General features: G+C 47.3%; 1 protein-coding gene across 1 annotated transcript in view; it reads left to right on the top strand.

Annotated features, from left to right (window-relative positions):
* The window catches only part of crybg2 (crystallin beta-gamma domain containing 2), a 48,129-nt gene that overhangs the window by 21,338 nt on the left and 1,439 nt on the right, over nucleotides 1-25,352 (top strand). The window contains exons 5-23 of the mRNA XM_084485045.1: nucleotides 2,363-3,569; nucleotides 4,505-5,344; nucleotides 11,172-11,219; nucleotides 14,160-14,278; nucleotides 16,993-17,233; nucleotides 18,012-18,151; nucleotides 18,621-18,747; nucleotides 19,129-19,164; nucleotides 20,035-20,174; nucleotides 20,800-20,926; nucleotides 21,352-21,503; nucleotides 21,986-22,112; nucleotides 22,318-22,350; nucleotides 22,480-22,592; nucleotides 22,783-22,912; nucleotides 23,404-23,543; nucleotides 23,935-24,058; nucleotides 24,413-24,571; nucleotides 24,913-25,072. Coding sequence (XP_084341171.1) covers nucleotides 2,363-3,569; nucleotides 4,505-5,344; nucleotides 11,172-11,219; nucleotides 14,160-14,278; nucleotides 16,993-17,233; nucleotides 18,012-18,151; nucleotides 18,621-18,747; nucleotides 19,129-19,164; nucleotides 20,035-20,174; nucleotides 20,800-20,926; nucleotides 21,352-21,503; nucleotides 21,986-22,112; nucleotides 22,318-22,350; nucleotides 22,480-22,592; nucleotides 22,783-22,912; nucleotides 23,404-23,543; nucleotides 23,935-24,058; nucleotides 24,413-24,571; nucleotides 24,913-25,072 — 4,163 coding nt within the window. The remainder of the gene's footprint in view (nucleotides 1-2,362; nucleotides 3,570-4,504; nucleotides 5,345-11,171; nucleotides 11,220-14,159; nucleotides 14,279-16,992; nucleotides 17,234-18,011; nucleotides 18,152-18,620; nucleotides 18,748-19,128; nucleotides 19,165-20,034; nucleotides 20,175-20,799; nucleotides 20,927-21,351; nucleotides 21,504-21,985; nucleotides 22,113-22,317; nucleotides 22,351-22,479; nucleotides 22,593-22,782; nucleotides 22,913-23,403; nucleotides 23,544-23,934; nucleotides 24,059-24,412; nucleotides 24,572-24,912; nucleotides 25,073-25,352) is intronic.

A 25,352-nucleotide genomic window follows, 5' to 3' on the forward strand; every position in this document is an offset into this window, starting at 1 on the left:
AAGATTAGTCCAGACTGTTTTTCCGGTCAAACATCATTCAGTGCCGCTGCCTGCCTCGAGACAGAAACCACAGGGGAGGAGTAACTCTCGCAACCAAGCTTGCATGCCACAGACAAAATACTTTCAGAAGCATTCTCCTCCCAGCATGCCTTTGAGCAGGTATTTCCGTGGGTGACTCCGCCCTGGGCGGGTTCCCCTAGGTGGAGCTCTGCGTATTGTTTTGCATTTTCCAGCGTAGTAGATGTGACAGGCCTGCCGTGAGGGAGGGGTGCTGGGGATGTTAGGGGCGTCTCATGTGGTGGAAGACATAAGGAGACGGAGAAAAAAAGAGTTAAAAAGAGAAAGCAAGTTTGATTCCCGCCTGCAGTCACGTCCTTCCTTTTTTTCTTTCAGCCCCCTTTTGTTGCCTACCCTTTGTAGGACACACGTCTTTAAAATAACCTGCAAGTTCGATTCCCACCTGCAATCACGTCCTACCCTTTTTTCTTTCAGCCCCTTTTTTTATGGGGGCAGAGAAGGTTTCTGGGTCAGGGTGTTTGCCTCTCCGATGGCAGGTTCTGGGCTTCAACCCCGACACCTGGTTCTTAAATAATAATTATCATAATTGCAGGTTGGTTTGGAACAAAGCCTCTGATAAGTGACTAAAGAGAACATTGTACCACATTACTGAGGTAGTGAACTTGGATGAATGCCCATAATGGCTAATGAACAGGTAGGGCTTAGTGCCGGCGCTACTTGTACCATTGTGGGTGGTTAGCGTGGTTAGCCTAGAGGTGAATGGGGACGCTAAACACTGCGTGTCCGACCACAGGAATGCTGCTGGAACGGACGCTGGTTCAACCGCAACAATGAAGCTTTTTGTGTTCTGAAGCGCTGTTGTGTTAAAAGTAAACTTCTCTTGTGCAATACACGTCCGTCATTTTTGCTCTTGTTTATGTTTCTTTGTTGCTTGTGTAGCAGGGAGCCAAGATGTTTCTGTCACACTGAAAACCAACAGAAGGTCTACTCTGAATTGAATGGGGACCTATTGGTGTTAATGTGACCATAGAGTCATTAAGGGGACGTTTATTTACCCAAAGCGTCTCCCGATGAATTTGCATGCCGGTCATCAAGGAGCAGGTAGAGGGGTGAGGCCAGGTGCCTTGCTCAAGGAGGCCTACAGGTAGTCTGAGGATATTGGGGATCAAAGCCAGTGCCTTCTCATTGTCATTCCTTGAATGACAGTCCTTGAATGGTCGCGTGGCCTGGGAGGTTTTGATGCCACCGCCTCTGAAGCAGAGACACACAGTAGCTGCTCGCCATTCCACTGGGGCTGATAAGCATTTCCAGTTGACTCATAACTTATAGCAGTTGAGTCACTGAAATGAACTGAAAAACAAAACCATGTTTGTGTGTTGTGGTGAGGTTATCTTGATATCTTGATATCTTGAACAGATTATTTCCAAACAATACTTTAAAAATGGTCCTTGGCTGGTTTACCCATGGCGATATCGACACCTTTTTGACCTCATATATATTGAATACATGTATTTATTATACTATAATATTATATTATATTAAACAATACTATACATCTTAACTCATACTGTGCTGTCACTTCTACTGCCGACCGTGACTGACTACCTCCCACCCACGGGCCCTACAGGGGGAGGGTCAGCTGGGAGCTCTGCATTCGCTAGATAACTACATCCATCACACGGTCATCGTGTGTCAAGAGACTCCCTCTCTACTTCTCGTATGCAAAGCCAGAGTCTGACTGCTAACAGCAGCGACGATGTTTGGCGGCGACAGACAGCTGTTTCGGGGTAATCACCCGTCTGTGTGCCTTCTGCAGAACTGTCCTATTGTCACTAGGAACTGGAAGTACCGCATTTGTGGTCGGATTATGAGCGCTGTTGGTTTAGCGAGAGACTTTAGATCTCATCTCGACGGCTCGCACGACCGGGGCTGCAGTCTTCTCCTTTGTTTATTTGTGTTCACTTTTATCTGAGAGCGGTTTGAAACATGTGTGTATTTAGTTTTATGTTCAGCCCACAGCTCGACCTCCTCAATGAGGTGAAAGACATAGTACATTTACGAGGCCTATGTGAACATCTACTGATCACCTCTAACCTGCCTTGTTATCTTTGCATTACAACCACCTCACCCAGAGGCAGGTTTGAATACATACTCCGCTAGGCTGGCTATCATAAACTTTCTCTCTCTCTCTCTCTCTCTCTCTCTCTCTCTCTCTCTCTCTCTCTCTCTCTCTCTCTCTCTCTCTCTCTCTCTCTCTCTCTCTCTCTCTCTCTCTCTCTCTCTCTCTCTCTCTCTCTCTCATATATACACACACATTCATCTCATATCTCCCTCCACCCCCCAGGTCTCCGGCTCCAGGCCCGGCCCCTGGTCTCCAGGACCTCCACCTCTCCTCCTCCACCAAAACCTCAGGGTCACCTCTCAGGCCTGACCCGCACCCAGGACCCCAGCCCCTACCACCACCCGTAGCAGACATGAGCTCCGCCTACAGCAGCACCCGCTACGTCACTCGACACGGGAGCTTCTCCGGTGACGGAGACGGAGACCCCCACCCGGAGAACACCACCACCGCCACCACCAGCACCTCCTCAAGACCTCCCGAGGCCAATGTCTCGGCACACCCGTGGAGGAACAACTTTAACGGGGTGTCCCAGTACAGGCCGGGCTACTCCACCTCCACCTACACCAGCTCCTCCACCTTGTTCCCGGACTCCCCTGTCCCCTCTGTGCCTTCCTCCTCCTCCTCCTCCTCTCACCCTGAGGCCTCCGTCGACACTCGATATCTTCCTCCCGCCCCCGCCCCAGACTCAACCTCCACCTCCACCACAAGCCCCCTGCAGACATACGGTTCCCCAGGCAACAGCCGGAGTGACGGCAAGAGGGTTGTCTATCTGAGAAGTGTGTCGACAGAAGCAGCAGCAGAAGGAGCAGTGGGAGGAGGAGGAGGAGGATCAGGGGGGTGGAGCCGTGAGTGGGAGGAGCCGGAACCTGCTGCACCTGTCAGAGAGGCAGAGGCGCGGACAGAGGAGATAAAGGTGAGCCGGGACACCGCTCACCTGGCAGTCGACAGTCTCTCCTCCTCGGAATGTAACTCGGGCGTTGCCGCCGTCGACGACAGCAAACGCCACTCACAGGAGGACGAGGACTCGTCGGCGGTTTACACTGGAGTCTTTACAGCCACGCGCGTGGACCTGATCACCGAGCCCTCCTGCTCCCCTGCCGCCTCCCCCAACGTGGGCTCTCCCATCCTCCCATACGAAATGGAGGTGCTTAAGGACACCCTGAAGAGCATGGGGCCTGGCCCCGGGATCCAGAAGCAGAGGAGCCTGCGCGGGTCCCCCTTCGGCTACTCCTCCCTGGCCCCCATCGTGGAGGACACCCCGAGTCCCACCTCCACCTCGGCCTCCTCCTCCTTCGACGCCACCGACTCCTCCGTCGCCGTGGCGGCCCCCGAGGGCCTGAGCGGACGCTTCAGCCTGCCCCTGGACCTCGGCCTGGGTACCGCCGGTGGGTCGCGCTCGCCGCTGGACCTGATGAAGCAGAGTCAGCAGGTAGGGCAGAGCGAGCCACATGGCTTCAGGTAGGAGGGGGCCTGAGGGGCCTGACAGACAGCGTTGGTCTACAACAGTTGTGGACAGTTGTAGAAATGAAAGAAGTAGAAAATGAAGAGTGATTCCCGCAGAGTGTAGCCCAGTGCAATAGACAGAGGGAAAAGCATTGTTGTTATTGGATTGGATATAGTGATTGCTACATTATGTATTAATGTTTCAACTTTTTGTTGCCAGTGTAGTAGTTTGCTCTGTTGACAGTTCTGAAAGCTGTAGCTCTACTTTCTTCAATGTTATTATGACACATATATTGATTTCTTTGAAAATTCAGTAAAGGTACTGATATTGTTGTGACTTGAAATATGCAATAGTGTACTCACTTGATAGACATTACAGTAGTGACTTTAGACCAAATTCTCTGGCCGGGCCAAGCAGAGAAAGGGGAGGTAACCTGGCCACATATGACGACATATGGGGCCAGATCCCAAATCTGCGAGTTTGAGCGTTCATTTTTTCAAAGGTGGAGCAAGATACCTACTGCTCGTTTTACACCTAACACAATTTTTAGCTACTGGGGGACCATAGGCAGGCTAGGGGAACTCATATTAATGTTAGAAAACCTCATAAAGTGAAAATTTCATGCCATGGGACCTTTAATATGTGTTTTGTAGAAGTGACTTGATGTGTTTGTGATGTGATATATTGTAAAAAAGGGACTTGATATGTTTATTAGTGACTTCATATATTGTAAATATTTACTTTATATATGTTTAATAGTGACTTGATGTATTGTAAAAAGGGACTTGATACATCTTGATTAGTTACTTGATGTATACTGTAGTAGGGACTTGATATATGTTGAATAGGGACTTGATGCATGTTTAATAGTGACTTGATACACATGTTGTGATAGTAACTTGATCCATCTCCACCCCCAGGATGCACTGCAACAGAACGGGTCGTTTGGCCTGGGCCGGCCCCTGAGGGCCTCGGCCACCAACAGCATCGTCATGAGGTCGTCCCCCGAGGACCCCTCCTCCCACAACGCCAACGGCCTCCAGCAGTTCCCTGCTGGCAGCTCGCGGCTGGACCACAGCGTCCTGTTCTCCAGCTACCGCTCGACCGTGGTGGAAACACCTCCGGACCACGCCTCCACGCTCGCCTCCCGCTCGCTGTTCCGCACCAGCTCGCTGCCCGACACCAGCAGCTCCTCCTACGACCGCATCAGCAAGCCGGCGCGGGAGAACGGGGTCTTCGGAGGCCTCGGGGGCATGGGGAGCAACGGGGGGTCGGACGCCGCCGTGCCGTCCTCCTACAACCGCTACTCCTACCTGCTGAACTCCACCGCCAGCTCCACCCCCAGCTCCGGGTCGCTGACCGGCACCGAAGACAAGTACTCGCGCATCAGCCAGGGCCCGCACTTCAACGGGACCCCCGCCAACTCGGGCCCCGGGAACTCCCCGCAGCGCCTCCTCAGCTCCGGCGGACTCTCGGACTTCCCTCGGACCCCCACCTCCTTCAGCGCAACCGCCACGGACATGCCCTTCTCCATGTACGGCCAGGGGCATGGGGCCGGAGGCATGGGCCCCGGCGCGGGGGTCCTGGGGGCCCCGCTGATGCAGAGGAGCTTCAGCAGCGAGGGGGGCATGGGGGGCCAGCCCCCGCCCTCGTCAATGCTGTTCAGCAACGTTCACGTGGGGTCCCACTTCCAGGCGCCCCAGCCCGCCGAGCCGGAGAAACCGACGGCCCCCAAGTACCGGGCCTTCCCCGACGCATATGTGAGTATCTGGGGCCCTCGCTGCACTGGGTGATAGTGGACCGCTTCCCTTAATGTGTGTCAAGTGATCCCAGTGCACACAGTAGAAGGGAGGGGGCAGAGGAGTGTGACTGAGTGACAGCTGTCCCCCAGCGTGAATCAATACTATGTCCGCCCGTCTGAATGGCTGCAGTTATTCGGTTTAGCGGTTGAGAGTGTTTGCCTTCCCATCCTAAGATGCGTACAGGTTAGGCTGCAGACGTTTGGGATCGAGTACCTTTCAGGGATGGCAGTGGGTCACCCATAGCCACGAAACCATCTCACTGTCATCACAGTGGAGTGGAGTTGTTTTTTTTCTTAGGGACTTGTGTGCGTAAAACAGGTTTGGTCAAGAGTTCCTCAAACACAGCCTTGTAGAGAAGCAGACCCTTGCCTGACGGGGTGAGAGGGTGGATCTCCTGTGTAGTCTCTGGTGCCTTCGCTACAGTGGGTGATGTTGGACCCCTTCCCTCAGGGTACACATTGGTGTGAGGGGGGCTCTATGTGTGACAGAGTGACAGGGTTACCCCAGTGTGAAACACACTATCACCACCTGCCAAATGGCTGCGGTTATTTGGAGGTTGAGAGTGTTTGCCTTCCGATCCGAGGGTTGCCGGTTCCAGCCCCTCCGCTGCGTATCGCTGTGGAGAACATGGTGTTCCTCTAGCAGGTTCTAGCCAGCTGTGCTTTCTTTCCCTGAAACGCCTTGTAGTTATTTGAGGATTATACACTAGTTTAAATAAGAAAAACAAGGTTTGACTGGGTTCAGAGTTAACATATATCAATGAATAATACATTAATAACTCGAGAGATAATCGATTCTCTGGATTTTGGAGAGACTTAAAAGACGCTTGATGCGCTGCTGTTGGGACGGATCCGTGTCTTCGTCCACACTTTGATAATCCCTCGTACTCAAGCATCTTAGCACACGGTGTACCACATGCAACTGTACGTGTGTGTGCGTGTGTGTGTCTGCGTGCCTTGCACATTCCTGCACGTGTGAGTGCTCTGGCTGACCTGCTCTCCATATGATTTTTGGATGTGAGCCAAAGGTGCACAACATTGATGTGCATGCACAAGCACACGCACACACACACGTATGAACTCGGCTTCCTCCGAACTCCATGCATACCTCCAGGACTCGAACCACCCAACGGCCATGGAACCCGATGCGAAGATAAATCGAGAACATCCAGAAGTTGGTAATTATTTCTTTCTGATGCTGTCAAAACGTGTCCGCACCAGTCAGTTGGCCTGAGATGCTAACATGTTCACTTCACGGTGCTGAGGCGTTGATACACGTTGGCATGTTGGACAGCTAACAGAGGAACGGAGGAAAGTCTTCATCCAGCAGAGAGTAAGACATGGACAGCTGCTTCTGCACAAAGTGTTGTTCTCAAATCTGCAATTACACCAGCAACATGTTCTGAGCTGTAAAGACATCAACAACATGAGCCTCATTACTGCCATGGCATATGATGGATTTACCCTTTACTACTCAGTCATTTAGCAGACAGACACCTTCTTCCAAGGCGACTTGAAGAATTCTTGACAACATGTGAGGTTAGAGGCATGTCAGTAAAGTGTAGGTAGGGGTTAGACAGTTAATATAGATACAGGTCATTACGGAGCAGGTAATGGTTAGACAGTACATACAGATATAGGTCATGAGTCATTTAGGAGCAGACAATATTAGGGAATCTTATGAAATAAAATGCATCCAGGTTAGGCTGCAGAAGTTTGGGATCAAACCCAGTATCTTTCATAGACAGCAATGGGACACCCACAGCCACGAAACTAACTCACTATCACAGTGGAGTTGTTGTTGTCTTTGAACCAAACGCATGTGTGTGTAAAACAGGTTTGGTCAAGAGTTCCTCAAACACAGGCATGTAGAGAAACAGACCATCCTCTGCCTCGCCTGACGGGGTGAGAGGGTGGATATCCTGTGTGATAGTTGATACCAACCTTCCATACCTCCTCCACACGATCTCGTGTTACTGCCCCCGACAGTGACCCCACGGCTGGGTACACTGGGCACCGGACAGCGGTCACATGACCTGGAGGTGGAAGGGTTTTATGGGAACAAGTCGTTCATCATCGACTTGGAACAGTAGACTAGAGGCTGTTTACCATCTACCTTGTTGGCACTGTATTGGCATACAGGCTAACGGCGTTGGCAACATGGAGAGCAGGCAAAGTCTTATCTACCGTCTCAAACCGGTTGGAACGAAGCGTGTGAGAAATGATTTTCCTGGGAATAAACATCTGCATTGAATATTATATCATACACTCTCATCAAGGGAACTATGGGCATGTGACTGCATTTGATACTCATGTGATGAAAGGCAATGTAACCGACCTGGACTTGATTTGGTTACAGTCAATGTGTGATGTTTACAAAGCATATGTTATTCGTACAGCCCTTAATCCCAGTTACTGTCTCAAAGGGCTCTGCAGTCCCAGATATAGGACACCCCCCCCCAACCCATAGTGGTCTCATAGTGGACCACCACAAACCCAGAGGAAAGGAACCCTAAGAAGAAAGAACAGAAGTGGGATCCCTCCGTCCAGGGACGGCCGGCATAGCAGTAGATATGAAATATCTTTTTTGTTAGGGGGCAAAGTTTGCCGTTGTCTATCAGGGCAGTTGGTGGTTGTCCGTGGTAACCAAGGGTGGTGACTGCAACTGTTTTTATGGCCTCATCCTGGTCAGAGGTCCAGGAAGAGAGGCAACCTAATACATACTGGAGTAGTGTCAACTCAACTGTAGTGTGGTATTCCTCCAGTAGTGCATCCTAAAATGGGGTCGGAAAGGGTAGTGTACAGTGTATCCAATGTCCTTTTCCCTTCCACAAATCCACACCGGCCTGGTACTGTGAAGTTTGACCACACAGATGGATGTAGAACGTCTCTAAAGGGGACTGGTGGTTCAGTGGTAGCTGGGGTGTTTGACTCCCAGTCGAGAGGTTCTGGGTTCAAATCTATCAGTGTCTACAGTCCCACTGTAGGCCACTTTAAGCAGGAGGCCAAAACCTTACCTGCTCCTGAATGACATGTATGTAAAAAGAAAACCTTGGGAATCACTTTAATAATTTAGTCATTTTGTCATTCAAAGATTCAGTAAAGATTCAGAAAACAGTTCCACGACAAGTACTGCATGCTGATCATGTTAATGATAATGTTAATGATCATTTTAATGTCCCTGTTAATGTCCCACTGATCTTGACGTAATGCCCCGCAACTGTTGAGTGATCTAATGGGAACCTGGTCTTACCCATCCCATAATTGTCACACTCAAGCGAGCGTATAACAAACAGCCATTTCAAGGTCCAGGAGGCAGCCTGAAGCTGGAGTTAACACAGATGAATCTCATCACAGCTCCATCTCTCTCCAAATTTCAAGGCACCCACACCCATCTTGTCTCTTGGCTTACCGGGGGCAGTTTCAAGCCGCCCACCTCTGCCTGTTCCTGCTGAGGACCTAGGAGGTCACGCCGTGTGTGTGTGTGTGTGTGTGTGTGTGTGTGTGTGTGTGTGTGTGTGTGTGTGTGTGTGTGTGTGTGTGTGTGTGTGTGTGTGTGTGTGTGTGTGTGTGTGTGTGTGTGTGTGTGTGTGTGTGTGTACACCCCCACATTCCCCACTTGTTGTTCTGACATCTTTGACGAGATGGAGTTGACAGGGGAGTGGCAGGGGTGAGGGGGGTGATGTGGGTGGAGATCGAGGTGGGGATGGGTAAACTCCAGCTAACTTCTGGTTGGCTCACGAGCACACGTCCGTGCACATGTTTGAAATGTGCTGATCTCGCAATGCGCATTTCTCCCCCGGCGGTGGTTTTAAATTCGAATAATGTTTTATTGGGACGACGCCCTGAAATCCTTGGGCTTAAAGCAAGCGTGTGTGTGTGTGTGTGTGTGTGTGTGTGTGTGTGTGTGTGAAAATCAACCACACAACCATCAGATTTCCCTCTATATTCAACTCAGTCCATGAGTTCATGGCCAGTCCACACCTCTCCACAACTCAAAAGGCATTGTATCTGAGGGACCTGGCGGAGCTCTGCTAGCTGAAAGCTGCCAGTTCAACTAAAGCATTCACCGCTACTGCTGTCGGGCGCATCATGTAGGCGATGCACCACCGGTTCCATGCTGCCCTGTGTGCTCCTATGCTACGTGTCATTCCCTCTCTCTCGTTCAACCCACCGCCGTCCCTCCCTCTGCTCATGTCCGTTTAAAATGCCATACCAATACAGAAACCGAACAAATTGAAAATTAAAAAATGTGCATCAGGTTCCTCACTACCATGGAAACCTAGTGACAGTGTCCCACTCTGACTAGGGTGTGAAACCTTGCTAAACGACACAACGTTAAGCTGGTGATGATCATTTCACTTGACACACTTGACGGTACTTTACGATGGTGTTAACTGACCGGGTAAACTGAAACCTTCTCCATTCAAAAACAGGTTTGAATTGAGGCTAAAAGCCTCTTCAGTTGTAACATTTTTTTCCATCACTTTTGGAAAGTTATTATAAAATTACACTATAATTATACATTCTCAGCAATTATCCTTCAATTCTGGAAATTTTTACGCATATATACGTATATATAAAGGTAACCAAGAAGTATCTGTGTAAGAATAAAGAGGATACCTTACCTGAGAGGAGTAGAGATGCAGACTTATACAAGTCATCCAATGTGATGCAAAAGGTACCAGACTTTCATCTCAAAATGTAATCTAGTTCAAAAGGTAGCATACTTTTATTTGTAAGTTTTATGTAACATGATGCCAACAATAGCCAGTTTCCACAGCACTTTGTGACAGTGGAGCCCAAATGATACCTGAGAACACACACACACACACACACACACACACACACACACACATACACACACACTCAACCAAGACAAAATAAGTACTCTAGTTCTGGTTCTAGTTCTGGTCCTAGTCTACATTTCTTGTGGAATGGATGAGTTATAAATTCCAAAGAATTCACACATACCAAACCGCCGGATGTCGATGTCAATCAACAGGTGTACAAGACCTGCTGAGACCACTTTATAAGAGGTGAAACCAGTTTACCCAACCCTGAACTAAAACAACTAGACGACTAACACTTGTTGTAAAGAACGAGGGTTGATGGCATGATTCATGATGGCAGAAGGAAATTTGATCCTCAGAAGGTGAAGTGACGGAGGTGATAGTTATGTGTGATGAAATGGAGATCGGATGCTGGCCTCCACTCCCCTCGCTATGTGTACATACATTATCATCATTATGCACTTGTTCTAGTGAGGGTGAAGTGGTAAAGTTACAACAAGACATTCTTCTTGATACCTAATTCATTGACACTCTTCTTCAACCCTGATTTATTGACACTCTTCTTGGTCCCTGGTTTGACGCTCTTGGCCTTTGGAAAGGTTTTGTGAGACCTGGGCGTTGAATTGAGAAAAGTTAGTGTTGCTTGTGATGTTGGCTTGCTTGAAAGGTGTCGTCTATGAATTGTGGCCATGGAAATATATAGAATGATACTATAGAGTGATTTGGGATATCAAGAATGAAGCACATCATATTTATAACAATTTAATGTGGAGCAAATGCCATTTTATTTATATTTTAACTTCCATATCTTTATAAATATTATCATGACTCCCAAATGTTAACTTTAAGGATCTGAACAGTAAATGTTGTGCTCTGAGTGACAATCAGTTGAACTGTTGTTGTTTTGGGATGAGTGTCTTTATATAACTACATTAATTCTGTAGACTGGACATTTTCAGGGTTTCTAAAATGTTATTTGTGTTTTATTTCTAGCTTACCAAGGAAAAGGAACATGGAAAGCTCAACCCTCGCCCAGGAAAGGTATGTCTCTACTGAATTAACGTAAAACAACAGAAACCAAGTGCTTGTTCAGGTTGTGTTTGTTTTTCCGAGAAATAAGGTCTACACTCTTTATCTCCTCTGTCCCACAAACACAAAATTACTAAATTGGAAATGTTACGATTCAATTCTTAAAGATCAAAGATCCTTTACTAAAAATGTCTGTGCTGGGAAAAAATAACGTCAAACAAATTAATCTAATGAATGCTAATATAAACCGCACTTATATTCAGTATATACCATTAGTCATAGTTTAGTTAGCTTGTTTCTATGCAACTAGCATATTGGAATGAACCTTTTAAGGCTTTTATAAATGTATTTCTTAAATGGTAATAAAAATATTACCAAATATTACCAAAAATATATATATATACAGTATATATAATATATATAAGTATGTATTTTTATTATACATACAATAAGAATACTTTCTTCTGACAAATGTACTTATTTTAAGTTGCTTTGGATAAAAGCGTATGCTAAATCCCCTAAATGTAAACGTAAGAAAATAAGACTGCATGATGTTATCTGATTAATCTTGAAAATATAGCGAAATAAACGGCAGCAGTGTGAATTGATACACCTACGTTACGCTCACATTTCTCTCTCGCCTGCGTTGTAAATTCCCAGTTAGTGTCATTAGGTTTACGTTCCTTGTCCCTCATTGAATCTGTACAAACCAGGCCTCATGTCGAGGCATGATGCTCATTGTCTTATCCCTCACATCTCTCACCTTCTTGAATAAAGAGCAAAGTTTAGACAAACCGCTCCACCGCGAGGGAGCTTCTCATTGTCTCATTCTGTGAACACTGGCTCATCTCGCCCATCTCGTTCCCCCAAACTTCCCAACTCCTCTGTACAAATCGCTTTAACCTTTCAATGGGAACCTGTCGCGTCTTGCCTAACCTTTTTGAAATATTGTCTCACCCTGTGAAAGAGTCGTGCCAAGATTCGCCATCAAATGTCAGGTGCATGACACCCGGCTGTGTTATTACCCTACCTTGTTCAAAATGTCAAGCGTGCTGCCGCTCGCCCTGTCTCTCCCCAACGTGTCCTTTGGAGGATGGACCGCAGCGTTCAGATCTGGTGGGCGGGGCTGACATTAAACTCCCCGTCTGAGGTTTGTCTGGGCGGTAGACCCCCTTTCTCTTCTAGGACGCTATAGTCAAATATGGTGTCGTAAGCCCCACCCCCCCAACGCCCACCACTTTGGATGTTGTGTCTCACCGGTGTAATTTATCATTCCGTCCCCACCGTTGTGCTCGCTCAATCACACACTGTCTCTCTGTCAGGAGTCTGTTCTGTCTCCAAGGATTCAAAGGTCTTTATTGTTGTCGTGCAGCAATTGCATTTACCATTACAAAGGAAAAAACACAAAACATTTGAAGAATTTGGATAAACCAAAGTGAGCTCTCTCCTTCTCATTTTCTCTCTCTCCCGCTCTCTCTTTTTCTTTCAAATGTCATTGACGTAATTTGAGATTTGATCCCTGCATCCTCTTTCGTTTTATTGCGGCTCTTAAAAGAACGAGGTGTCACCTTGACCGTAAACTAACTTTTAGGTCAAACACTGACTAATGTGACCTAACTTCCTTCATAACTAGAACCCACCATACTGCTAGCCTATTATTCATCCTTGACCTTAAACTTGTAATTACAACACTGCGAACAAAAGCACTGACTAATGTGACCTAACTTCCTTCATAACTAGAACCCACCATACTGCTAGCCTATTATTCATCCTTGACCTTAAACTTGTAATTACAACACTGCGAACAAAAGCGGCTGGTTGGTGCTAGTTTGGCAGTGATCTCATTAACGCATACCATGGGGCTAGCCTTGATCTGTAGCGATGCCGATGAGCTTGTCATTAAAACGGAGCTTGTAAGAGCCATCCCATTGTTGCTCGCTGGTTTGCGTAATGCTAGCTCACTTCACATTAACTAGCATGTGCGCTAGTGCTAGCAGCATCCTTCACCTGTAGCAATGTATATGAACTATACCCTTACACTGTCATAACAAAAGAGCTAGCTAGAGCTAAATTAACCTCGCTCATATGCTAAATGCTACATCCCACTCAGTAATAATATTTCCAGCACTTTTTTTCCTCACAATTCTTTCCGTGACCCAGGGCTACCCTTGTCACCATGCCAACCTGGGCTTTCCATTGTGTATAATTGATGTATTATATTTCAATGAGGGAGATTTGCATGACATTTGAGATGCAGAGGGTGTCTGCATGTAAAACAAGTCTGGTTTCTAAAAACAGTTGCACAATGGGGCCTAAGGATAGTTTACAAACCTTCCTGTATGTATATACTGTATGTATTACAGTATTACATATTGCTCTATTTATGTCAAACTTTTTTAGTCCAAAGCACCCTTGGTCACTTTGCCCTCAAGATATGAGACGATGTAAACAACAAAAAAAATTGCGTAAAAGAAAGAAACCATTCTGGTTGCGCATTAAACACATACATAATTTCACCATCTGCATCGTGGAGTCATTCATCACGTCCCCTTACACAACTATCCAGGCCTATCCTGTTGCGCTGACCATGTGAGTATGGAATGAGCTTCACACTTAGCTGCAGAGAACTCTTCTGTGATTTGTCAGGTTGACTAATTTCAGACGACAAGACGTCTGTAGCATCTCATGAATGTTGTCCTGCGTGGTGGAGGGGTTTACGATTGTGTTTCTGCCTGCTTCTTCTGCTAAGAATGCGTGTTAAACTTTAAATAATGCTAAAACAATAAACTGTTTTTTCCTGTACATATGTGAGCATATGTACAACTTTGTGTGTTTTAAAATGGGCAACATGGCAACACACACCTTTGTGTGTTTGAATCATCATTGGTGATGTTAGTGTAATGTATGATGTATTGGTATCAGGAAGTTCCTTTTTTGACTTTGTGTGTGCAGATCTTCATCTACGACCGGCCGGGGATGTGCGGCCAGAGAATCGAGGTCCGCAGCGACGTAGTGGACGCCACCGCCTGGGACCTGCAGGAGACCATCTCCATCAGGGTGGTGCGCGGAGGGTGAGAGACATACACCACACACTCTCTCTCGCTCTCCTCCCTTCTCTCCTCTCCTTCGCTCTCGCTCTCTCTCTCTGCCCCTCTCTCTCTGCCTCGCTCTCTCTCTCTGTCCCTCTCTCTGCCTCTCTCTCTCCCTCTCCTCTCCTGTCCTTCAGTCTCGGCCTGTCTGCCTCTCGCTCTCTTCTCCTTCTTTCTTTCTTTCTCTTTTGCTCGCTCTCTCACTGTGTTTTTCCGTCTCTCCATCTGTCTCCCTCTCTTGCCCATATTTCATATTCAATCTGCTGGAACAGATATTGAACAGTATGTCCTGAAGTAAGTGGAGGAACCTGCTCCCCCGAGCCTCTCCGATCCACACCCTGTCTCTCAAACCTCATCTGCATGTCAATCATTAACATCCCTTCAAAGCCCTCCACAGCACACCATGCTCATTAATAACCCAAGCCCAGATCTGTAATCTGTGATCAGCCCATCTCTCTGCCAGACTCCTTGGTTATTGACACAAAAACGCTTTCAGCACCCCCGCTTGTTTCACTGAAACCCACGCACGTGCACACTCGTCTAGCACCCGCACACACACCATTGTGCATCAGCCACCATTTCCGTGCGCCCAACTCACATTCCTGCACACACGCTGCCTCATGCACTAGCACCCCACGGAGCCGTGCACGGCAACATGCCAGAGAGTGCACGGCAACATACCCGAGTGTGCACAGGGTGTTCTGAACAGCTTCTCACACTGCATATTAGAATCCCATTCCGGACTTATATGTTTGAGTTAATTGAAAATGTGTATGTTTGAGTCACTTTTTATTTAATCCCATCATCATGAGGAATGGTGATGATAATGATCGTGATAATGTGGTTAGGGCTGATTTAATCCATAACCTTTTTAACCAGTTTTAACCGTCTGCGTTTACCATATCTCATGATGCATACCTCCACATGTGACATGTGTTGTAATGTGTGGACATGTCTTCTGCTGTTTAACGAATCTCTCGCTCAACGCAGCTAAAGGAAAAAGCTCCCCCTAGAGGAAAATAGCATAGATAGATATTAGCTATACATAATAGCTATTTAACAATTATTCGCTGAAGGCGAAGTGAATAGTGGGGAATAGCCCCACTATTCTACTATGGGCTATTCCCCACTATTCAGAGAGCCTGAGGTGAATAATTGATTTAGTATATACCACACGTGAACACTCAATAATAACATTAAACAAGATAACACTTTTTGCCGGGATTTATTTGTTTTTATTAGCATGACGAGACGACCGTCACGCACGCTCCCAATTACGTCAGACTTAATACTTGCTGTTTTATAAATAATAAGCAAATCTTACCTTGAAAAACGCGAAGACCATATTGTGTTATATTAATAAATTTATAATAAACTAATATATTTTATTAAACGGCTCTTCTCAATGCTGTGGAACGCTCCGTTCACTTGCATGGGCCTTCCCGACTTCCAGCTGTGAATTATTTTTCAATAATGACCGTTGCTAAGCATCTAATGACTGCTGTCAAGGAAAGTAAAATTTTTCACGTCTTTCATATCACTACGCAAGTAGTCCGGTAACTTATCAACCCAAGCGTATTCGGTTGCTAAGCGACGTCGACGTCAACGTCATTGGCGGACTATTTCTCTGCTGATCAACACTGCGAATGCTGGTACCAAATAAATTGTAAAAAGACACACCGTGTGATGTTATTTTTTTCATTTTGGCAAGTAGCTGTGTAATAAGCGGGATAATGTATAGAACGTTGCTGGTCATTATAACGATAAGCCCCTTCAGGGCGAAGCAAGACACCTCAGATTTGCATTGGTGTCCGGTTCGCCCTGTCTGGGCTTATTTTCGATAATGACAGACGTTCTATACATTAACCCTTACATATTATACCCCATTACCAATTTCATATGTTTGAATAATCAGTTAATTAGACGTGCTAGCTTATTAGTTATAATAATGATGCAGCTCAACAGCTTTGCTAACCACTTTAACAAATGCCTTTTATTGAGGCTGCATATTCCAATACCAGTTTAGAAATATCACTGGATCTGTCAGTAAGCTGAATCAATCAAACAGTTCTTTGTTTTGACGAGTCTTCCATTGAGGTGAAACGGAGGGTGAAATCTAGAGATAGCAGCAGGGCCTCTGCGTGTCTTACTGGGGGCCTTTGGGTGGAATGGTGTGCCAGTTACATGGGAGCTCTTTACATAAGTTATTAAGACGACGGGCTGACACAGAGTTTCTTCAACACAGAATATCTCTAAATGTTTTGTGTTTCCTGCTGTGAGACAATATTACATTTAATTTGATTGTATTTATTAGTTCACCCTTTATTAGCTAATCTCGGACCTCAAGCCTAGCACTCTCTCATCCACTATCTCTGATCGGCTGCTTCTCCTATAATCTCTCTCTGATTGGCTGCTTCTCCCAATCTCTCTGATTGGCTGCTTCTCCTATAATCTCTCTCTGATTGGCTGCTTCTCCCAATCTCTCTGATTGGCTGCTTCTCCCACACTCTCTGATTGGCTGCTTCTCCTACATTCTCTGATTGTCTGCTTCTCCAACACTCTCTCTCTCTGATTGGCTGCTTCTCCAACACTCACTCTGACCTCCACTCTATCTGGTTGGCTGCTTCTCCTCCACTCTCTCTGATTGGCTGATTATTCTCCTACACTCTATCTTATTGGCTGCTTCTCCTCCCCAGGTGGGTGATGTACGAGAAGCCCAACTTCAAGGGGGAGAAGGTGGCTCTGGACGAGGGAGACCTGGAGCTCACCTGCCCCTTCATCTGCCCCGAGGAGGAGGTGGAGATGGTAAAGGAGGTGCAGCCGGAGAACGCCAAACAGAACACGGTGGAGCCTAACGGCGAGCAGAACAGCGAGCCGGCGGAGAAACCGAAGCCCACCAGGAAGTTCATCATCGGCTCTCTGAGGAGAACCGTCAGGGTAACTTCACAATAAAAGTACCGTATACGTTGTTGTTGTTTTTCGTTGTTGTAGCCGGCACTCTTGGAAGTGTTTTACTCTAAGGTTTTTAGATTAAAAAGTACATGTCTGATGTACGATCTGATATACACATATAAGGCAGACAAACTGCAAATAAGCACAACATGTGGTTTGAGCTTACAAACGAATGAGTCTTTAAAACGTTATTTTGTCATTTTAATTATGATTTGGCCTCATAGTCTTTGGTACATTTGTGTATTGTATCATTTTCTAACTGTTAAAATGCATTTTATAACGTCAAAAGCTAACAGCCGCTAAGCAGATTGCTGCGCTATTTTCCCGCTCTTTTGGTGTCCTATGAAAACATACCACGGAGAGGGAATTTTCTGTTGCAGTGTAGTGCACTCGTGTTGGCTGGAGGTATTGACTGGAATACCTCTCACAATTCATCATTTGTAGAACTCCCCCCTCCAACAAAAATAAAAAAATCTAAAAAACAACTCTGTACAAGACTATACAGAGTAGCTAAATAATCATTAAATTAGATTATTAATTACTGTTTAGCATTTCAAAAGGCACTAAAACCCCTAAAGAGACCATGTTTGTGTGGCTATTTTCCAAAATAAAAGCATGTATTCCCACTTGCCCCTCTGGGCTAACTCGCACTCTTATTGTTTTCCTTTCGCAGCTGCTTCAACACCTTATGGAACTCTCGCTAAAATAAAAGTAAATTTTTTTAATGCATTCACACTAACTCGCTCTTATTTTCCGCCGCCAGGACTACAGCGTTCCGGAGATCAGCCTGTTCCCGGAGGAGAACGCAGAGGGGAAGAAGGTGACTTTCCGGGACACGTGCGAGGACGCCCGCATCTTCGGCTTCCCGGTCAAGGCCAACTCCATCATCATCAACGCCGGCCTGTGAGTCCCCCAGGCAGACCGCCGCTTTTAGACACTTTTAGTGACGTTTTAGCTAACATGTTAACATCAGGACTGTTCAAACTGTCTTTATGGAGTTATAAAGTACCGCCTTTCACACTTATCTGACACCAGGCAGAGTAGCTCAGTGATTTATGAGTTAATCAAAGATATGATTAATGCTATTAACACACTGATAGTGAGTCAGATTAGCGGTTGTAAGATAAGGTGACAAGGGATAGAAAAAAAAAAAAATAGATTAAGACAAACCAATTTCATCGGCACAATCATTGATCAAACATTGAATGTAACTTAAACGATCATAAAAGTTGGATAAGAAGGAAGAAGATAACTTAAACATAGAACACAGACACTGCCTATGGGAATGAAGTGAATGAGTACATGCAGGTAATATGTGTGTGTGTATTAAGTACGCCTTTATGAACTATATGTCTGTCTGTCTTCTGTCCAGGTGGCTGGTGTACGCTGAGCCCTTCTTCCAGGGCGTCCCCCGCGTGCTGGAGGTGGGGGGGTTCACCAACCCCGCGGCCTGGGGCGTGGAGCAGCCCTACGTGGGCTCGCTGCACCCGCTCAAGATAGTAAGCCTGGCTCCGCCCCCTGACCCCTGACCTCATTCTGACCCGACGTCATATTTACCATTCACTATTTAGTCGTTTAAACGTTTGACCCAAAGCAACTCTCAGTGCATTGTCCTTCAGGCACAACACACAGACAGACAGACAGACAGACAGACAGACAGTCAGTCAGTCAGTCAGTCAGTCAGTCAGTCAGTCAGTCAGTCAGACAGACAGACAGACAGACAGACAGACAGACAGACAGACAGACAGTGTTAGGGGCATCTTGGGGTCCGCAGACTTAAGTTCAGTTGGTTTGTAAGAGATGATGATGATGATGCTAGTGTTGGTTTTCATTAGTAGCGTGGTTGTAGGAATAAACAAGTTGTTTTCCTTTCACAACAGGGTGAACCAAGAGTGGAAACTATTGACGAACCAAAGGTGAGAATATCCCCACTTAGGAATACTAACTCGCACTATTAATTAAATCTGAACACCCTAACTACTAGATTATCCAGTTCAACTATTAACAATGTCACCAATGTTACTAGTACTACTTCTGATATTCTACCACTTCTAGCTACACCTTTTGAGTAACTATACCCAAGCAAACAATAAGTAATATATGTCCATCACACGCTTCAAAATATTTTCTGAAAACTTGTTATACCTGTTTCAATACCTGTGATACCAATCACAAGTCAGGAGGCATTTCCGCTGGCGGGTACGCTTCGGACCCAGCACACCTCTGCCCAGTAGTGAGGGTTCCACCACCACCAGTACCCTTATGGTAGGGCGGGGTTTAAACTGGACAGCGATAGCCACGACAGCTGGATAAGCATTGTGATCTCATAGCAGCCAACACAGTGTAGCCTGCTAATAAATCCAAGGAAAAAGAAGAACACGTACAATTAACAAAGAGAAAGCAACAATGTAAAACGTCCAAGAAGGACAGCAAACTTTTGCACAACATTTTCTTCAATAAACTAAGCTTTTTCCGTTGTCCAGAAATACCTCGCGGGTACTGTGTTTGTTATCCCCCTGTCGCACGGAAGGGACGATTCTGTCGACCAATCAACGGACGGCATGTGTAGCTCAAACTTGACGGGACCCTTTCAGGCTCATCTCAGTACCTCAATGGAGTAGTACTGTGAGATGAGTACGGCTCAATCCGGGTCACGCCCACTTTTGGCGGTGGAACGCGACCTGTGCCGCACCTTTGCAGACTGAACTCACCCTCCAGTGGAAATGTGCCATAAAGAAAATGCATTGGACTCACCAGCGTGAATGTGTCCCTTCTCTCGTCCACAGATCATCCTCTTCGACAAGCCGTACTTCTCGGGTAAATCCCGCACCATCCACGGCACCATGAAGAACTTCATGACGCGCACGGACAACCAGCAGACAGCCTTCATGTACAACGCGGGCTCCCTTAAAGTCCAGGGGGGAATGTGAGTCTTCTTAAAATAACTGCCTTAAAGGGGTCCCACTATCCCACCTGGAGTGAGTGTGATTAGCAATTAAAAGCCTTTTGAAAGTCTGCTTTTTCCTGCGTTTTAGTGACTGGATAGATCAGCCTACCACCCTACCCAGTGGACAGTAGAAAACATTGCTTATCTCGATCATACGTCTAAGTGGACACGCCCTCTCCTTCAAACACAGGAAAAGGCAGATTTTCAAACGGCTTGTAACGGCTCAGACCTAGTAGTGTAATAGGGGCCCTTTTAACTTGAGTCTGATTCTGTAGACTTACCTCTGAGTGAAACCCTCCATATGGGGCGGGACAAGACGACAAGGGGGTGTGATGTCATAATTTGTGATTTAATCGACGGTCATAGAGTAGCCAAGTTCCAATCAACCAATCAGAACACCCGAGTGTTTGGATAGGTAGGAGTTTGGTGACACATGGCCATAAAAAGAGATTTAAGCAAAACATAAACGATTTGATGTATTCAAGCCGATAAGTAATAAATAGCATTAATCAACACAGTAACCGGTGTCCTAATCACACCATGAAGACGGATCCTAGGGTGTGTTTGTTTTCTGAGCCGGCGTGTCTCTGCTCTCTCCCCTCAGCTGGGTGGGGTTCGAGAAGGAGGGGTTCCGAGGCCACCAGTACCTGCTGGAGGAGGGGGACTACCAGGACTGGAGGGTGTGGGGGGGCTGCAACGCAGAGATGCGCTCCGTCAAGGTCCTCCGAGCGGTGAGTACGACCCCCACGGCCTCCGTCCGCTGATGAGCTCAGTGGGTCACCTTCATCTAGAACAGTGGTTCCCAAATGGGGGTACGCGTACCTCTAGGGGTACTTTGTAGTACTGAATGGGGTACACAGAAAATGTAAACATTTTTATAAAATAAAAATTCTCAAATTCAATTCTGAAACCTAGACAATATAAATTAATGTTCATGATTACGCTGCCAAAAATAACACACAAACATTTATGTTTATTTTATTTATTTTTCTCCCCATAAAATGTTTGTGCCGGTGAAGGGGGTACTCAGCTGATCAAATATCTAAGAGTAGTTGCCTAGTATCTTACACTAGTAGGAAAAGTTTGAGAACCACTGATTTCGTAGACTGGGTTCTGTGTATGTCTGATCTCTGACCTCTGACCCCGGCCCCCCCAGGACCTGACAGAGCCCATGCTGGTGATGTTCGAGCAGCCCGAGGATGTGGACCTGGATGAGGAGAATAGCTTCGAGGTGACGGAGGCCATTCCTGACGTAGCCAACTTCCAGTACAAGACCTCCACCCGCTCCATCAACGTGCTGTCTGGGGTGTGAGTACTCTCTCCTCGGCTGGCCTGCTCCGCCTTTACATGTGGGAGTGTAGGAAGATGGTTTGGTTGTCAAAAAGGTTCTGGGTTTGATCCCCTAATGCCCACAGTCTTCCTGTAGGCCTCCTTGAGCAAGATGCCCCCACCCCTAGCTGCCAATCGGAATTCACTGAGTAGCTTTGGGTGAAAGGGTTTGATAGACGTGTAAATGGTTGAACAGTTTGTTAGTTTGTCTGATGTATTGGACATATTCAGTGATCAGTGAGTCCAAGAATAACCTAAATGTATGGAAAAGCGCAAGGAAGTAATGCTAATTCCTCCCGGTCAAAAAGCTGTTCTGAAACCCAAGTCCCATATCTCAGTTTAAAAAAAAACGTTATCACCTTGGCAACCCAACCCAGACGCTGCCCTCCATCCTTATATATAAGGATAACCTTTAACCTCTATCCTTAATGATGACCTTTGACCTTTAACCTCTCCTCAAGCTGGGTGGCCTACTCCCACGTGGACTTCTCAGGGAACCAGTACATCCTGGAGAAAGGCTTCTACAACAACAGCGCTGACTGGGGGTCTGAGGACAACATCATCTGCTCCATCCAGCCCATCCTACTGGTCAGTACCGCTGCCTGGCCAGACACTGTGGGCTGGTTATGGAATAAACTGTTGCCTGGTTACGGATGACATTGTTGCTTAGTTACGAATGCCACTGTTGCCTGGATATGTCCTTCTGTAGGCCCCACAATGCCACTGATGATTTGGTCTCATATACAAATGAATGTCGATATGTTTTTTCATGTATGTATTCTGTTTGTTTTAGGCTCAACAGGAGGGTTCAACGGCTAGGAATGAGGTTAAACACTTACACTTCACATTCAGCCACACATGTTCCCCACCACTGGGGGGCACTGTTGGGCGGTTCATGTCTCTTTAACTCCCCCTGCTGGCAGAACAGAGATGTGACTGTTGGTTTGTGTCTCAGGTGATGCTGTACTCCCAGCCACACTTCCAGGGGAAGGTGGAGACCTTCAGCCTCAACCAGCAGGTCATCCCCAACATGGTCCTGGTCAAGTCCTGCCGCGTGCTGGGCGGAGGGTGAGACACCGTTACCGTAGCAACGCAAGGAGGAGAGGGAGGGAGGGACTAGACAGATGGGTAGATAGACACAGAGACCTGTTGTAAACCAGAGAAGTTTATAGTGAAGCTTTATACACCCTTTCAAGAAAGAAATTATTTCATATAATACGTCTAACTGTGTGTGTGTGTGTGTGTGTGTGTGTCTCAGCTGGGTGATGCACGAGGGTAAGGACTACACAGGGAACCAGTGCGTGCTGTCCGAGGGGGAGTACCCCAACCTGTTCAGCATGGGCTGCCAGCCCACCTTCACCATCGGGTCACTGAGGGCCATACCGCTGGTGCGACCCCCACCTGGCCCCGCCCTCCTGTCTGTCTGTCTGCCTCAGCCCAGCCTCCACCCACCTGCCCCCACCCTCCTACCTGTCTGTCTGCCTCAGCCCACCTACCTCCAACCCCCTGACCCCACCCTCCTACCTGTCTGTCTGCCTCAATCCTCCTCATCCCACCTACCTCCCCCCTCCCCCCTACCTGTCTGTCTGCATTTCTGTCTGCTAATAAAACCTTACCTCAGTCTGTCTGTGTCACGTCTGGGCCTTTTCTTGCTATCTTGTATCTTGTCTTGTATGCATCTTGTATTTTCTCATCTTCACTATTTTCTTCATAATATCCTTCACTCCCTCTCTCACTAAAACGATGTCTCTTACCCTCTGTCTGTCTCTCTCTCTCTCTCTCTCTCTCTCTCTCTCTCTCTCTCTCTCTCTCTCTCTCTCTCTCTCTCTCTCTCTCTCTCTCTCACCCCGCTCATGTCTCTCGCCCCCTCTCTCTCCAGCTCTTCGCCATACCGTCCATCTCCCTGTTCAGTCTGGAGTGTTTGGAGGGGAAGGAGATCACAACGGACTGTGAGATGTCCAACCTCATCGCCGAGGGCTTCAACACCCACTTCCTGTCTGTCCGCGTCAACTCTGGCTGGTGTGTAGAGTGTGTGTGTGTGTGTGTGTTCCCATGTGGATGGTTCTCTGTGCGGGCCCACCTGTGTTTTTTGTGTGTGTGTGTGTGTGTGTGTGTGTGTTATTGTGTGTGGATGGGTCTGTGTGTGTTATTGCATGTGGATAGGGGTGTGTGTGTGTGTGTGTGTGTGTGTGTGTGTGTGTGTGTGTGTGTGTGTGTGTGTGTGTGTGTGCCTGTATGTGTGTCTAGATGTACAGTATTACATATACAGTATCAGTATTAATTGTGTATAGCTAATTGTTCATTTATAAATGCTTAGTTATAGTTATAGTTGATTCAAAGTTAACAGTTAATCCAGTATAGTTGACCAGCAGGTTACACTACTAACCACCACTGTCTCGGTTGTGTGCAGCTGGGTGCTGTGTGAGTACAGTCACTACAGGGGGCGGCAGTTCCTCCTGGAGCCCATCGAGATCACCAACTGGCCCAAGTTCAGCTCGCTGGAGACCGTGGGCTCCATGTACCCCGTCCGACAGGTGAGTTTACCTGAACCCTAAACAGTGTGTTAGCAGTCATTAACCGTGGCATCCGACCACTCCTTAGCAGTGGATCCATCTTCGGAGAGGACGGGGAGAAAGGGAAGGAGGAGGAGGGGTGGGGCAGGAGGGAAGGAAGGGAGGAAGTGGAGGAGGAGGAGGAGGAGGGGGGAAGGAGGAGGAGGGGGCGAGGACGACAAGGACGAGGAGAGGAGGATGCTTTTGTGTCTGAAACCTTCGGCAGTTGATTTTACACCCAACAATAACATCACCCAATTCCCTGCTCAGGTGAGTAACCGCCATAATAAGTGACACGTTTTTTTTTATTCGCCACCTCACTCGTGGGCGTCTCAGCGGCGGCGGTTCTTCCGCGTGAAGAACAAGGAGCACGGCAGCTTCCTGTGTCTGCAGGGCGGGCTGGAGGAGATGAAGCCCGGCCGCGTGATGGTCCACAGGGAGCCCGAGCACGGCAGCGACGTCTGGTTCTACGATGATGGCTTCCTCAAGAACAAGGTACGGGAGGAGAGGAGTAGGGGTGAGGGGGAGGGGGAGGGGGAGGAGAGGAGTAGGGGTGAGGAGGAGAAGGAGGAGACCAGACACTGAATGCCTTATTCAGCTTCTTGTTTCGCAGCCATCTTGGTTCCATCTTTGTACTAAACTCGCTGGTTGGGAGGGGGAACTGCATGTGGAGCCAAGATGGCTGCTATACTTGACCAAGGCCCACAGCCTGTGACCAATAGCAACAGAAGGGCCTATGATCCGAATCCCTCTTCCGGAACATTCCAGGATCTAGATCCTGCACCGCTAGTGTCCTACTGTAGACGTGTGATACTGACCTACTCCCCCCACCCCAGGTGGCGACCACCATGTGTCTGCAGGTGATGGGCACGGTGGAGCCGGGCTCCAAGGTGGTGCTCTGGACGGAGACCCGTCAGCCCCTGCAGACCTGGTCGGCCCCCATGAGGGGCCGCATCCCCAGCCTCACCTTCCCCGGCATGGTGCTGGACGTCAAAGGTACCCATGGTTCTGGAGCAGCTAGCTTAATGTTCAAAATGGCCCTTTTAGCTAAATGGCTTTAGCTTAGCTTGTGTTTCAGAAAATAATTCATTCAAATTAATTTACTCTATTTTTTATAACAAAATTGCTATTGATCAGCTCATTTAGAGGTTCATTACATTATTGAAAGCGATAAAAAACAGAGTTGCATAGTGTTGGACACCAGTCTTAGCTTGTGGATGAAGCCCAACTGTTTCACAGCATTTTTGATTTCCTCAAACGAAAAAACAATAACGTA

The sequence above is a fragment of the Micromesistius poutassou genome, assembly GCF_964030765.1.
Source record: "Micromesistius poutassou genome assembly, chromosome: 20".
NCBI classification, from domain to species: domain Eukaryota; kingdom Metazoa; phylum Chordata; class Actinopteri; order Gadiformes; family Gadidae; genus Micromesistius; species Micromesistius poutassou.